The 15507-nt window shown below is 37.7% G+C and overlaps 1 protein-coding gene across 1 annotated transcript; it reads right to left on the bottom strand.

Moving 5' to 3' along the window:
* Window positions 1-2234: 2234 nt before the first annotated feature.
* slc6a13 (solute carrier family 6 member 13) lies at window positions 2235-12968 on the bottom strand (the record flags this gene model as incomplete). The annotated part of the gene is made up of 14 exons (XM_083916024.1): window positions 12770-12968; window positions 12136-12270; window positions 10907-11047; window positions 9103-9184; window positions 8645-8777; window positions 8209-8343; window positions 5636-5739; window positions 5312-5436; window positions 4967-5079; window positions 4608-4745; window positions 4106-4208; window positions 3358-3458; window positions 2819-2989; window positions 2235-2399 (listed from the first exon to the last, which is right to left on the bottom strand). Exons 1-14 carry the CDS (start codon window positions 12963-12965, stop codon window positions 2235-2237), a joined length of 1842 nt encoding a protein of 613 aa, XP_083772150.1. The 5' UTR covers window positions 12966-12968.
* Window positions 12969-15507: the final 2539 nt, after the last annotated feature.

Here is a 15507-nt window from a genome sequence, read left to right as displayed (position 1 = left end):
AATAGGTGGCATTTTATGAACTAAGTGTTAACATAGAGATATATAAATATAGGTTATGTCATACCTATTACATTGTTGTTATATTTATTTGAGTTTTTAATAGTATGCATTATTGACACGAACCACTATAATATATTAAATAGTATGCTATTGAATGAACCTGAACACATACTACACTGTATATTGTATAGTATACATTATGTATACATATTTTATACATATCATATATTTATTTACCATGATCTCTGATAATATGTTTTGTTTTGTTTTTTGTTTTGTTGCATTTATTTCGAATATTTATCCAAATAATAATAATACACACATGTGTGTACATACACATATATGCACATACATATCTACAACAGTAATCGCATTCATCATGAAATAATTATTCGAAAAGGAGTGAGAAGAAGTTAAACTTATAAACTCCCACCCCTTATCCTCCTTTATAACTTACGACAAAAATAGAAATGAGCTTCCTAGCGCAACAGATCTCTTATATAAAAAAATAAAATAGAAAACGCTTTGCTGAGTGCTTAGCAAAAAAAAAAAAAAATATATATATATATATACATATATTTGCATATGGTATCCTCAACGCACAATAAAGTAACATAAATATAGCTGTACATGTGTTTACCAAAAAATGAATACGTGATTCAGATACACACAGAAAGATATAGAGAAAAAATATCCACCCCCATACTTTACAGTACACCCCATCACACCCTTATGCCCATTATACCACTTAGTGGTCCTGAGTAACTTCATCCCTGTACCTTGTAAAGATCACATCCTTATACCTCAGTTTAAACTGTTTTATGTTCCGACATTCCTTTAATGTCAAAATGGTGTATGGAACATACATTACTCTAACTTGGCAATGGCTAACACTTGCTCTATGTTCAAATACATATTTTGTAGGGAATTAAGGCTTTAAGAAATAGTAAACAATTAAGTGTTAATTAAACCAAAACTGCCCAAAGATAATATATGTTGTATTCCAATGAGGAGTGTATTGCTACAAAGTTGACCTATAAATTAAACTAATATCATCCCTGTATCGAATAATGAACGGTATGTCAAATAGATTTTAAACATATATTTCAAGATACTGTTTTGTTTCAAATGAAAGTGTGTTTATTCAGTCATAAAAAATAATTTTAGCATACAAAAGTTAAAAGCATTCCCTATCAGCAGTCAATGATCTTATATTCTTCCCAACATCTAAAGAAACACATGCTCAAATTCAGTATTAAACAGTGCGAGATAACAAGAGAGATGTTCGTTTTGGAATGAAACCCTCCTACAGTATTTATCTAAATGGCACAACTCTCCTTCAGGCACTTCAATGCATTAAAACTTTTTTGAAAAACGACTAAATTAAAATGTCAATAATCAGAAGACTGACAAAAACCGTGTACCATATTCAGGCAACTCTGTAATATTCAGCAAAAGAAGTAAAAACATACGGAATAAATGAACATTATAACATTAATCTGGGGAAAAAAACATCAGTATTTAATTTAGTTGAGTTCTGGTCAGTTCATCTAAATATATATTTAAATTCCAATCCTTGCGTTCTCAAGCACTGGTTATTAGTATGCTTCTGTATGAATTTTTTTTTTTAATTAGAAAATGTTTCATCCTGAGATAATATCTCCTTACTAAACAGCAAAAACAGAGCTGTCAGCATGGTTGGATGGGTGGAACATGCTTTTACTCCGTATACAGTACAGAAGTGCTTTTCAGCACAAACAGATTTTATTTATTAGACACCTCCTGTTCTCCATCTGCAGCAGATGGCTGTTAAAATTAATAAAGTAACTGTAATGTCATGTCAAACTAACTGAACATTGTCCATAACAGAAAAAAAAGCTTCCTTAGAAAGCAGACACGATCAAATGTAAGTTCTTAGCCACTGTGTAACAATGGCCACATTTTTTACATGTGACTCTGCCACTGGCAAATGATATGGTAACTAAGTGATGTGACTCTTGAAGTGAGAATATTGATGCCATCATACTCAAGGCAATGTACAAAGGAGAAAGCTCCAGCAGCAGATCAGCAGTTACAGGTCAGGTGACTCTTACAGTCTACGCTGTGCCTGTTTCGCCACCTTGTCTGGTGAGGTATTGCAGAGAAAGTTGGGAGGTGGGCCAGACAATGTGTCAAAGCTGAGGAGTGACCTTTGACTTGACCCCAACAGGGCTCTGATTCCAGCCCTCAAGTCTCTAGCAATGAGACTCTTTTTCATCAACAGGGAAGTAGCCATCCTTAGTGGGAGGTGATTTCTGATGGAGGCTGTCGCCGTCTGCTGCGAAGATAGCCAGTAACCTCTCCTGTTCCTTCTTTGTCTTCGGCAACTCAGTGGAAGGAGTGGTCAAGAAAACAAGGCGCTGGGAATGGAAAATGTATAAAATGGAAGAAATTTTGTTTATATGTCAGTGATATAGTGTTTGAGTAATTTGTGACTACTAATGTTCAAACAAAATCTGATAAACATAGCATGAATGCATTTTATCTAACTAAGACTGTTATCCGAGATTATTAAAGATCAGTAATGCAGTATGGCAGAAGAAAAACAGGAAGAAAAGTAGGATGTGACATGCAACAACAGTTCACAACTGAAATGGGACACTGTGGTTATTTGATAAAATACTTTAAACATTAGACCACAAGGATAAAAGGATAAATGTCATATTTAGCATTCATTTAAAAAGAAAAACAATCAAAACACAAGTCCACCTAACAAATGTAAGTCCAATAAAAACTATGGTCTGTTTTGGTCTCTGCTTGGTTTTTAGGCAAAACATACCTCTCTCATTGTTCCGGGGGTGTAGTACAGTTTCACTGCTACCCATACAGGGATACACAGCATGGAGGACAGGGCCAGCATCCAGCCTATCCCATTGCCCCACCATGGGTAGACATATTCATTGTTGTACTTCAGAGGTGAGTACTTGATCAAGGCGAAAGCAAAAGTTGCCTGATAATAGAGAGAGAGAGAGAGAGAGAGAGAGAGAGAGAGAGAGAGAGAGAGAGAGAGAGAGAGAGAGAGAGAGAGAGAGAGAGAGAGAGAGAGAGAGAGAGAGAGAGAGAGAGAGAGAGAGAGAGAGTTTTCATGGTTCTGTGTGAATTGTTGACAATGTGACATATCTGATATTTGAAGTAGTAAATACTTTAAATCGAGTTGATCCTGAACTTTAATCCCAATCTCATTTTTTAGGATATAGATAAAACAAGGTTTTACGTGACCATTTTTGGTAGTATGCAAATTGAAAAATGTATTTCCACTGTCGGCCAGCAGGAGTCTAGTGTGAAAGCGTGCATATTGAAAACAAATGTGAGACCCACAAAGCATGTTGCAGGGGTGAAGAAAAGCCAGCAGTATTTGATAACAGGGCTGGGGCGATAGCCAATCATGTCCTCTATGTTGTCATAGAAACGGTCGACACCTGTAATCAGGGAGAGATGAGGGAAACGTAGTAAAGACATCAACATCAAACAATTACACAACAATTAACAATTGTCGAGACTCCCTCTGTTTAAACAACAGAAATCTAAATAGAAACACATTCATAATATCCATGATTGACAGAAATGACTTTAATACAGTAGGCTACTTTAGATAGATAGATAGATAGATAGATAGATAGGTAGATAGATAGATAGATAGATAGATAGATAGATAGATAGATAGATAGATAGATAGATAGATAGATGGATAGATAAAAACGTTTTTGATCCCCTGGGGAAGTAGCTTTCAGACATAGAGACATCACACATAAAATACAACATGAGACATAATCAGGCCTTAAAAAGGAGATCTGTATAAATGCAGTAATAAATAAGTAAATAATAATAAAGATACTAAGAAAAAGATACCAAATAGCACTTAACACTTTATTCATAAAATAAACCAACTGACTTGAATAAGGCTCAAAACACTTTTTGGTTTGAATGTGTGAGCCAAAGAAACCTTAGTGATTGGCTGAATGTAGAGGGCAGTGTGAAGCAGGATGAATAGAGCCTGGAAATCAAGCTTTTGTCTTTTAAATACCCCCTTTTATGCATTCCTAAATAGCCTGCCTAATATACTCACCATAAATCCAAGCAATGCAAACAGTCTCAAAAATAGCCACAAAGAGCAGGCACATCCCACTGGCTGCGTAGTAGTCAAAGAGCTGGAAGACGTACATGCCGCCCTGTAGAGACAGACATGGGTTAAAACTAGCAAAAGAAAAGCTCCAAGCTGTCAAATAACTCTTCATGTTATGAACTGCTGCTTATTTGGACTGAAGGCTGTTAACAAGAAGCTGTAACTGGCAGTTTCATTTTAAAATGGGTTTGCTATGTTTAAAATCCCAATGACAAGAAAGTCTTCACTGAGGCGTGAAACACAAAAGGCCTTCAACAAGCCGCCATTTATTATCCTGTTAATATTCTAATAGCATTTTCCAATTTTATGAAGAAAAATAAGTTTCTGAATGGTAATTCTGAAATCTGGTTTGAAATAAAATTGGTTTGGTAGAAAGGGTAGGTTTGTAGTTACTCTCCTTTGGACAGATTACATGCTTATTCTTGTTGTTTATTTTGAGACCAACCTCTGTCAGCATGATGAGCCCCATGAGGAAGGACACCACAGCCACTGCCAGGATGAAGAGCTCCCTGCGGTTTTTACGCCGGAAGGTAGAGGGATACATGTCCACCATGGCTGTCACCAGGCTCTCCACACACACAAACTGGTCAAGAAAGAAGTATATATGTATGTATGTGAGTGACCTCTCAAAAAAACAACTACCAAGCAAAGAAAAATTAGGCATATCTGTGTATATCTGCTTGACAAATAATGCATGGTATTTTTCAAGAATTATGTTTGTAACTCTAATACTTAAATTGCTCTTTCTCTGTTATTATATTATCTCTGTTGTGTGTATGTGTGAGGTGCAGATGTTGATCTCACTTGACTGTCCAGCCCCAGAAAGACAATCATTATGAAGAAGCAGCAGGCCCATAGAGGAGAGAAGGGCATCATAGACACAGCACGGGGATAGGCTATGAAGGCCAAACCTGGACCTGAGACAGAATTTAAATGTAATTTTCCTCATCCTGCTCAAGTGAGCAAGAATGAATGGAGGGGCTTAAGGAAATCCATCAATTCAAGTAAGGGCTTTGCATACATCTGCTATGACTCATCCTAAGTCTTTCAAAAATAATTAAACCAAAGTAAATCAGTAGAGGAACATGTCTCTGTCAATGAGGATTGTTTAGCGAAAGCTATTCTATAAACAGTAAAAGAAAAACCAACCAGATTCAGCCACTTCTGAGATGGGCACGTTCTGCTCGTAGGACATGAAGCCCAGGATGGAAAAAATGGCAAAACCTGCAATAAAACTGGTGCCACTGTTCAGGAAACAGAGGGACAGGCAATCCCTAGAAAAAGCACAAAGAGGGGGCATGTATTGATTAGGAACTGCCTGTGTGAATGTGTTGATGGTACCCAACGAATTAGAGATTTGATTCCCTTTATATAAAGATAAAAACTTCAACGACAGTCAACGACTATGAAGTAAGGTTGAAAAACAGGTTCAATTGTACCGTCACTCACTTACAACGCTATTTCATTCCTTACTTGTAGCAGTTGTTTTTGTATTTGTTGTAGCTTCCCAGTGCGGTAAGGCAACCCAGGCAGATAGCATAGGAGAAGAAGATCTGGGTTCCAGCATCCATCCATACCTGAGGACAGAATAGAAACAAGAGGCACTACATTAAATTAATAATAATTCAAACACAGACTACCTAAACTAAAATGATATTAACAACCCTGTTTCGAAAAGTGTTCAGACGCTACGTAAAATGGAAATAGAAACCAAATCTGATGCTGTTTTCTGCTTTTATATATGTTTTACACAGCGTTCAAACTCCTTTGGGGTTGTCTGTTTCAGTCTTTGGTTAAGTTGACTTTGAGGTGTCCCTTTGAAAAAGATTCTGCTGAGTACTGTATATGCTGACTGCAGAGGTGGAAGAATTATTCAGATCCTGTAAGTAAGAAGTACAAATACCACACTGTGATAATACTACTACAAGTAAAAGTCCTGTGTTCGAAACCTCAAGTAAAAGTATGTAGTCTTTGTTGAGTAAAATGTAAAAATGTAAATATTAATGCTGCATTAATTTTGCTGTGTATATATTAAAAGCCATGCTAATCTTAACTACTGCTGCTCAGAAATTAATTAAAAACACTAAATCACTTCGGTTTATCAAAAACGTTCAACATATGGTTTCCACTGGACGGGAGGGGTATGAAAAAATGCAATCAGCAGACTAATTAAAGTTTTAGACAAATGTAGTGGAGTAACAAGTACAATATTCATTTCTGAAATATAGTGTAGTAGAAGTAATAGTAAATAGTTAATTAGCTAATTAATACTAATAAAAATGATGTATTGTTAACATTCTCAGAATGCTTGGTTCACTCTGCTGTGTGCACATACACATAAGAAATGACCATGTCTGCTGTTTGTTAAAATAACACTGATGTTGAAATTCTTAAGAATCTTACCAGAGTTTGTATTGAGGAGGAGCATTTCATTAGCAATATCAAATGAACATGATTAAACACTAAATGATTCCTACTTGATCAAGATTCAGGGACTGCTCTCCTCACACAGCCTCCTATGCACCCTATGCTTTCACCATCTCTTCTCTTTTTAAAACCAAAATCTAACACTCAATGCATCTATCAAATACTGCAGCTCCTCGACCTAAAACTCATCCTCTCAACCCCTCAATCCTGACATCACCCACCCAGCAAAGCTTATTTATCCATCCCTGTCTCTCCCAGGAATAAAGTGCAGTACTTTTCCACCCTCTCTTTGAACACTCACTCACACTTCAAAATTCAAATGAGGTCTGTCTTTATGCTTGCAATTCTGGTAAAGTACTCCCAGGGCACTGGGGCATGTTTTAGATAGCAGGCAGCCAGCACTGAAGATCTGATTAACTGGAGGTCCAACCAAAAACAAAAGCTATGGACACAATATTACACAAAAGTAGGTATTCCCAAAGCACCAACTCCACCAGCCTAGCTTGTCTTAGCCTGCACTCACAGGGCTTGTATTCATCCCCATCAAAGGGACTCTTAGATTTTCACACTGGTTGCAACCTAACAACAAGGAAAGAAGAAATTATAAAGTCTCTGTTACCACCACCATTCCTTATCCTCTCTCTTTCTTTTAGCGGTGAATAAGTCCTTGACATTCTGTTGGACACATGACTACAGTAAATGACACTGTCCCTTCGAGACAAGTTGGTGGCAACATTGTTTCCTAAAATGTAATGTCTAAAGTAAAAGGAACGTGACCTTATTGGAGTGGATGTATGGATGCAAAATGTATTTGACACCGGAAACAGCATTCACATCATCTCTCCTTAAATCTGCAAAAAGGGATTTTCTGGGCCACTAGGAGGCAGCAGAAACACACTATAAACAAAAAAATGATCTAATTATTACCATTTAAATGGTCATGGCAAACCTGGAGGCAAACTGTTGCCATGCAAGTCCAATATTCACTATCCTTCCAGCTGTGTTTATGGTCTCCAATAACTGCAGAGAAAAGTATCTGGCCCTTGAGCTGCTAAATGCTCAACTACGCTTACCAGCTAGTCACTATGTGTGTCTGTCTGCTGTTTGGTGCTGAGCAGGTAGTTTACAGTTGGGTTTTAGAGTGTTTTTGCTGCAAAAAGCCAAAATGACATGAGAGGGCAAAACTGTAAAGTTGCATCCTGGTTCTTTCTATCCCTAATCACACCTCAGCCAAAGTTCAGCAAATTAGAAACATGCTGGTATTTCTGGATGGCACTATACTTTATTAAGTGTAGCTTCACATTCAGACAACAGACAAAACAAAATCTTCAAGCAAATTAATTCCAGTTTAAATGCTGTGGAATATGTTGTCAAAACAAATCTTTTCATGCTTAAACTGCCAACCTTGTACACAACCAATAGTGAATATTCCAGTTTATAGCAACTTCCCAAGGCAGCATTTTGCCCCAGTTTTAATAATAAGACATCAATGCATTACGGAAAGCATTAAAATGCAGCTGGACATGAGATCATAGTCTTTTTCAGTTGAATCTGCATGTGTAAGAGTTGTTTTTGGGAATGTGAATGTATGTCTGAAAGCACAAGCATTTCCAGCCCACCTGTGGGTCAGACAGCCGTCCCAGGTCGGGGTAGAGGTAGAAATGGATTCCCCTGGAAGCTCCTGGAAGGGTGACCCCTCTGATCAGCAGGACCACCAGCATAGCATAAGGGAAGGTGGCTGTGAAGTAAACCACCTGCAGGGAAATAGCAGTACTTCTTAATAAAACATGTGTGTCTACAAGACTCCAATGTGAAATGGCTAAAATGTGAAATGTTGGTGTTCTGGATTTTCCGTTGATGAGGTTTGAGGTTCAGAAGGTGCCAATCTTTGTGCTGCATTCATCATCTTTGTGCAGCATTCATTGTGGTTGTGTATTATTTATTCCTTCTGCTACTGTAAACAATGCAACACTTCCTTAAAGCTGCAGACTACTATATACTTATACTCTCTTATTCCTACTGTATATTGAATATAGAATAAAGGGGACGTTTCACCTTTCCAGTAGACTTGACTCCCTTCCAGATGCAGAAGTAGCAGATGACCCACGCAATGGCCAGACAGATGACCAGGTCCCCATTCAGGGAGCCAATATGATGAATGCCTGAGGAAATTCTCAGCACTCTTCGCCTAAGGCAATCACACACACACACGCATGCACACACACACACACACACACACACACACACACACACACACACACACACACACACACACACACACACACACACACACACACACACACACACACACACACACACAATGAAGAGAAGCGTCTATGAACAATTCAAAAGGCCTGTTAGCAGAACTACAAAACAATCATACAGTTTTTAGACCGGATGGAATATAAGATTAAATTACTTAAAGTAAATATTTGGTAAACTTATTAGCACCTATAAGGACATATAAGGCATATAAGGCATTTAAGGACATGGTCAAACAAAAAGGGACTTACTCCCAGAACTCAATGACAGGAGAGGTGGTGTTCTCATGGTGATTGATGGAGCTATTCCCCTTCTCAAATGCCATACAGGAATCTTGAATGAAAGGAAAGACAGAAAGACATTCAGAAGAAATCCAAGCTTTCTCCAGGGTTTCCAAGTTACACACAGGCAAGTGAAGCAATGCAACGGCTGACTGAGGCGGAGGAGTGAAATAGTGCAAGAACATTCACTCCCTTAAGATGAAACTATACATGAATGAACTGTTGAAGGGGAACACCAGGAAAAATAATGGTATTTTAAATGGTTTTAAAATAAGCAACAATAAAAGTCTATAGCCATGTAAGAGATTCTGTGGTAACATGCTGATATTTAGTGCGTATAATTTTTACCCTCTTAGTTTGGAGTGTTAAGTACTATTTAGCAAGCTGAAGTTAATTGAATGTAAATGGAATTGTTTTTTATTTGGTATTTGATAAGTCAAATTACATTTCTGACCTGATGATAGTGATACGAGTCCCAATTACCCCTTTTCGACCAAGACATTTTGAGGGCCGGTTGAGAGCCAGTGCCCAATCTTGAACCAGTTCTTCCTGTTTCGACAGCCAAAGATCCAGCTCTCTATCAGGAAAACTGGTTCCAAAGCAGCACCAACTCTTTGCTGGTCTAGAACCGGCACTACTTCTTGCATGCTTTAAAAAAATGTTATGATTTTAGAATTTGTGTATTTTATTGTCGTTCCTTTGTCAAAATAAACAACTTTTCTAAAGAGACACGTCTTCTTTAGTATTTATCAACAGAGAAACACAGTTTAAATTAAGTTTTCAAAAAATGTTTATTCACAGTTATGCACAAAAATTATACACAGTTCCTTTCAAAAAATCAAAGAACTATTAACAACTTGAAAAGCAAACATAAATGTGAACATGTCTGGTATAATGGCAGTTTCCATTGAACACAGCTCCAGCTGCAGTCATTTGATTCTGTAGTTGCCTGTAAAGACATGAATCGTAAAGACATAAATGGATCATTAATTTTAACTGCAATGTGATTAATTGCAGGTAGTCAGTGCTAGGTAAGGCTAGCTAAAATTAACATCTTAAATTCAGTGTTAATAAGAATGAAAACATATTAGATAATTACCTTTCTTCTCAAACAAGAATCACCCATTGTATTAAAGACGAGCAGTTCAAAAGTGTTGTAGTCCTCTGTTGTTGTTGTTGTTGTTGTTGTTGTTGATGATGTGCTTGAAGTGGACGTTAGCATTTCTGGGGAAACCTCAGACGTATACACTGACGTAATATCGTGGCTCTCTAGCCTGTGGAAAACAGGTTCTGAGAAGGTTCCTAAGTTGAACCAACAGTGAACCAGCACCAGCACTAGAACTAAGCCTGGCTTGGTCAAAAAGGGGTAATGTCAGGCGACCCTGAAGTTATTATAATTCATCCCAAGGGGGAGTCAACTGTCTCAACAACCCATTCAATAGCTGTCAAGACATTTCCCTAGAAATCCAAAAGTTCATGATGATGTGGAAAAGACAGGGAATCCCCAAAGTCAACAGGATTAATACTCTGTGGACCATGAAGATTACATGGCAAGCCATCAAATAGTTGTTGGGATATTTTAGTCAATGTGTTGGACCAACATTCCGCCATTGCCATCCATGTGTGGCTAAAATGTTTATAAAACTTCACCCTTTTTTAAACCACCATAAGATTGCTTACATGGAGACCTAGCTACACCTGATTTATTATTACACACAGTATATGTCTAGCAGAAGCACATTATTTGTTTTTGGCATAGGGTCCTGTGGTTCACCTGTGTTCCAGGTGTTGTTGCAGGAGGCCCAGGGCAGATCCCAGGTGAAGGAGTTGGACAGAAAGAAGATGGCCCAGGCTAACACCACAATGTAGTAGATGTTAAGCAGTGCAACAATCACCTGGGTGGCATAACCCACTCCTGGAAAAGAAAACATCAAGTTTATGAGTGAACAGTAAAATGCTGCCATTATTTATTATACATTTTTGACAATGAAGCATGTTTAAAAAGATGGGGACGTGGATGTGTGACCAAAGACAAACTATGCATTTGCCTATGGCTTGACAATGTCAACACAAGGCTAAGTATATCTGTTTATGTGACATAAGGCTATATTTTTATTTCCACATAGGTATGCTTTAATATAGCTCTAAATCTTGTATTGAGGAACTTTTCTTGCAGTTCATTTCTGCTCACACTATCGCCTCAAAAGCAGATTGGACACCATCAAATGAGAACACCTGGAGTTGCAGTGAGTGCATTGTTGCAGTGTTGTATTCGACAGTAGTAGTCTGAGAATAGCATCCAAAAATACTTGTTCCAACACATGATTGTATGCCTCACTTGATCCTATGTGGGTTATGATTATGGCTGATTACAGACTTAGTTGTATGTCTGCATGGCATTGGTTGTTTGACACCCACTTCATATATATTTGAGTTTATTGTTTTTTTTTATACTTTCTTGATTTATTCAGCTAAGAGTTTATTGGGTATCTTATACTGTATATTTTTTAATACCTCTCTTGTGTTTTGGTAAGCTGCTGGAAATTCAATTTCCTTGCAGGAGTCATCCCGAAGGGATCAATAAAGAAAAGTCTAAGTCTAAGTCTAAGTCTAAGTCTAAGTCTTGACACATATGTGCACACAGACACACACAAAGTCACGCTATCACAAATGCACGTACACTGAAAAGGACACATGCTCATAAGCACATTGTATACATGTGGAAGTCCCATGTAGTACACAAGCAACTCATTTTTTTACAACAACATGCATACTGTGATCATTAAATCCTTATTTACATTCAAAATGATGGATGGTTCCCCAAAGATAAACTCTCACAAAGCACAGGAATCATCTCAATTATGTTATACAAGTCTAAATTAAACAGATGTTGGGAGTGCATGACCCTAAAACTTCTGGGCTGAAGAGTTCCACTCTTGTTGCTGTAAAGTGTTTTTAACATCATTAAACATCCATTCAATTATATTTTGCAAGAGAGATTACCTTCAAACAATGGGCAGATTTTCCTCCAGCAGGTGACACCTCCCTCACTGGTGTACTGACCGAGAGATGTCTCCAGGAAGAAGACTGGAATCCCACAAGCGAAAAGGAAGATAAGGTATGGGATGAAGAAGGCACCTGTATGAGCAAAACAAAGATTAAAAGAACAGTTCATTCAGAGACCTTCAATATGCTACCAAGAGATTTAGAGTACTAGAGGCTGGTGCACATTGTTTGAATTTAATTCTACTGGTATAAGCAAATTTCATGATACAAAGTTATGTAAATATTATGTTGGTAGACTATAGTTGCTAAAAGAACAAACTACTTCCTTGGGGAAATTAAAGATCCAACATTTTATTGTTTGTCAGTGAACTCTCATGTATCAAACATTAACTAACTGGCTGCCAAATGTGTCTGGCTCTTTTCCCATTCTCAGTGAACCATGACCCGCATTGATCAATGGAGCTCCTTACATATTAGCCCACGTAGTATCCTGTAGTATCTCCTAAACTAATTCAAAATCATTGAAAAAGCAGCGATGCAATTTCTAGAAGTTTTGTGTTTCTGTGGAGGAATAAAAATTTTAAAAACCTTTGTTTTGACCAAGCCAAGGATAAATAATTCCAGCACTCACCTCCTCCGTTCTTATAACAAAGGTAGGGGAAACGCCAGACATTCCCGAGGCCAATAATTTCTCCGGCCACAGAGAGAACAAACTCAATCTTGTTGCCCCACTGACCCCTCTCCGTCATTTTCTCCTCTGTACTGGGCACAATGTCCAGGGGCCTGCTGTGCCCATTGGAGGGCTCCACCTTGGACATGTTCTCCATGTCCCCTGTGCCACCAAAGGGTTAGAGTGGAAGAGAAAAAACAAAAATTATAAAGAAAAAAACGTTTTAATCTTCATTTTGTGAAAGGCACATCTGAATGCTTTGTTTTGCAATGGCAATTACTTTGACAATGAATTAAAGAAACAATCTCATAGTCCTCCTAAGTTGTCTCCTCTTTATCTGAATAGCAAAGAAAACAAATTTCATAAGTGATGCTGTCATCTGGATAGATATATGTGGCAAATGTAAGCAAAATAACACCAACAAGAATCAAATTAATCATGTTGCATGATATCAATCAAAACTTCATATGTGGAAAAACAAGAACTTGAATAGCTAAGGGTGTGTTTATAATACAAATGGCTCCAAAGCATAAGTCTTGACACATTTTGTTAAAGAATAATATGATATGACCACAACATTACAATATGATTAAACTGACAATATTGACTATATTGACAATCAATATATTAAAATATTGAATTATCTGCCAGAGAAATGGATCATGAAACACATTTCTATGACAGTTGTTTATGGTTTTAGAAAAGTTATTTCAAAACCATAAACAAGCATATGCTATAGTAACCATAGCACAGTATACTCAGCTGGCCAAAAAAGATATCTATTAAGAGTGCTCCAGATAATTCCGTATGCGGCAGCTAGTTTTCATGCATACTCTCATAGATGAACATATTACTCAAGTACTTAAATCACCTTACTGGCTCCGGGTACAAAGCAACATCTTTGAATTTCAACCAATATTCCTTAACTGACTTTATAGTTTGGCTGTAATTTGACCGGATCAGGTTGATAAGTGTAAATGAGATCTGTTCAAGGATTAAGTGTACTTAGGACCTGAAGGGAGCAATTTCAGGACCTTGGCTAGTTCTCAAGATGCATTCCCAATGTGCATGTGATGTTCCAATTATACCTGTTTTTGTTGACATGAGTTATAATTTATGTCACTACTTTTCCTGTGTTAGATGAGGATAGTAGTGGCTTGATGTTGGCATATTAGAAGTTATTCAAGCCCTCAGCCAGACCCTGTTTAGGGGCCAGTGCTGCTGAAAGAATTTCTCTCTGTGGAGGAAACAGACAACTCACTGACTGTGCTCACTCCTGTCAGGTTGCATTAACATGCCTCTCACCAGTCCTTCTGTTAGCCTTCTCCCTCTCTCTCAAGCACATCATCGTCATTGCTTTTGCAACCCAAATTCAAACAAATTGGTCATCAGTCTGCAGGAGAAATGCTCTTACTAATTCAGTTACAAGAATACACGTGGACACTAAATCATTTTCCCTTTCTCCATCTTTTACACATCCACACAAACAAAACATGTTACATGTTCTGTGACCTGGCCTCAAAGTACAAATGAAGGTGTCTGTTTTTTGAGTTGAGTTCTGAAAACAACACTAGATACTGAAATCCCATTTTAAGCCAGAAGCTGTGGAGCCACTTTTAGGAATGGGGTCCTTCTGGCAAAAGGGCAGATGTAGATCGTAAGTGTGAGTCTGTATATGCTGTGTGCATGGGTTGGAGGTTGGAACCTTTTTTGAGAGCCAAAATCTCTAGCACTGGAGCCAAATTGTGGCCTGAGGTAAAAATAGAGTCCCTTGTATTCAGAAGGTACTTGGTGGGAATGAAGGCTTGATGCAACAAAAGCCGAGGAGCCCCACTGCTCTGTGCTGGCACATGAGAATCTCACTGGACTTGCAGCCAGATCACCATTTACCTCACTTTTTCAGTTTCTTTGTGGATGCTGGGAAGCTTAACACACACATATATCACTTCAAACGCAATAGTTTCAATAGGTTAGACTAAATCAGCATTATTTATAGTAGCATAGTCAAGCTGAAATAGTTTAATACATACATGCTTATAGAACATCAGAAAGAGCTACAGTGTCAGAAAATATGCCAAGATTGAGAATGACCTCATCGAGGCACAGTGGAGCTTTATCCCAGGAAGCAGTGCCAACTTTACCTCTCTCTGAAAAGCTGTGGAGTGACTGAGCAAGTGGCTGACAGGCTGACCTATTGAATGTCTGAATTAATGTGTGGTTGACTTACTGGACATTGTGTGCTCTGTTTTGTCCTTATAACCATAGTACTTAAAACAGTACTCCATGGATTTAGCATCTTCTGTTACATTGTTGGACGCACAATGGACAGATTTTGTTTTAAAAAAGCATAAAAATTAATGCAAAACCAGCAATATAGTCTTTTTTATATTTATTTTATTCTAGGCATGATTCTTCCTAGTCACAACCTGATACCTGCATTATCCACAATGCAACAGTTTGGTCAGATATTGGATAGGGTAGGGCTGGTATAAATGTAGCAGACTTTGATGTGTCAGATCTGTGGAGAATAGCTTTAAGGTGTTGGGCTACACACAGTTTTGTTTTTGTTAAACTAATGTATGCAGGACATTTGGTACATTCTTCTAAAGGTAACTTAAAGGTGTAATCTAGCTATTTAGCATTACACTTTCATAATGTAGGGGGTGTATAGGGAGACCAATTTTAAAAATTCTTGTCAA

This window comes from Echiichthys vipera (genome assembly GCF_963691815.1).
Source record: "Echiichthys vipera genome assembly, chromosome: 7".
Taxonomy (NCBI): Eukaryota; Metazoa; Chordata; class Actinopteri; order Perciformes; family Trachinidae; genus Echiichthys; species Echiichthys vipera.
This window is presented reverse-complemented; position numbering and strand designations above follow the sequence as displayed.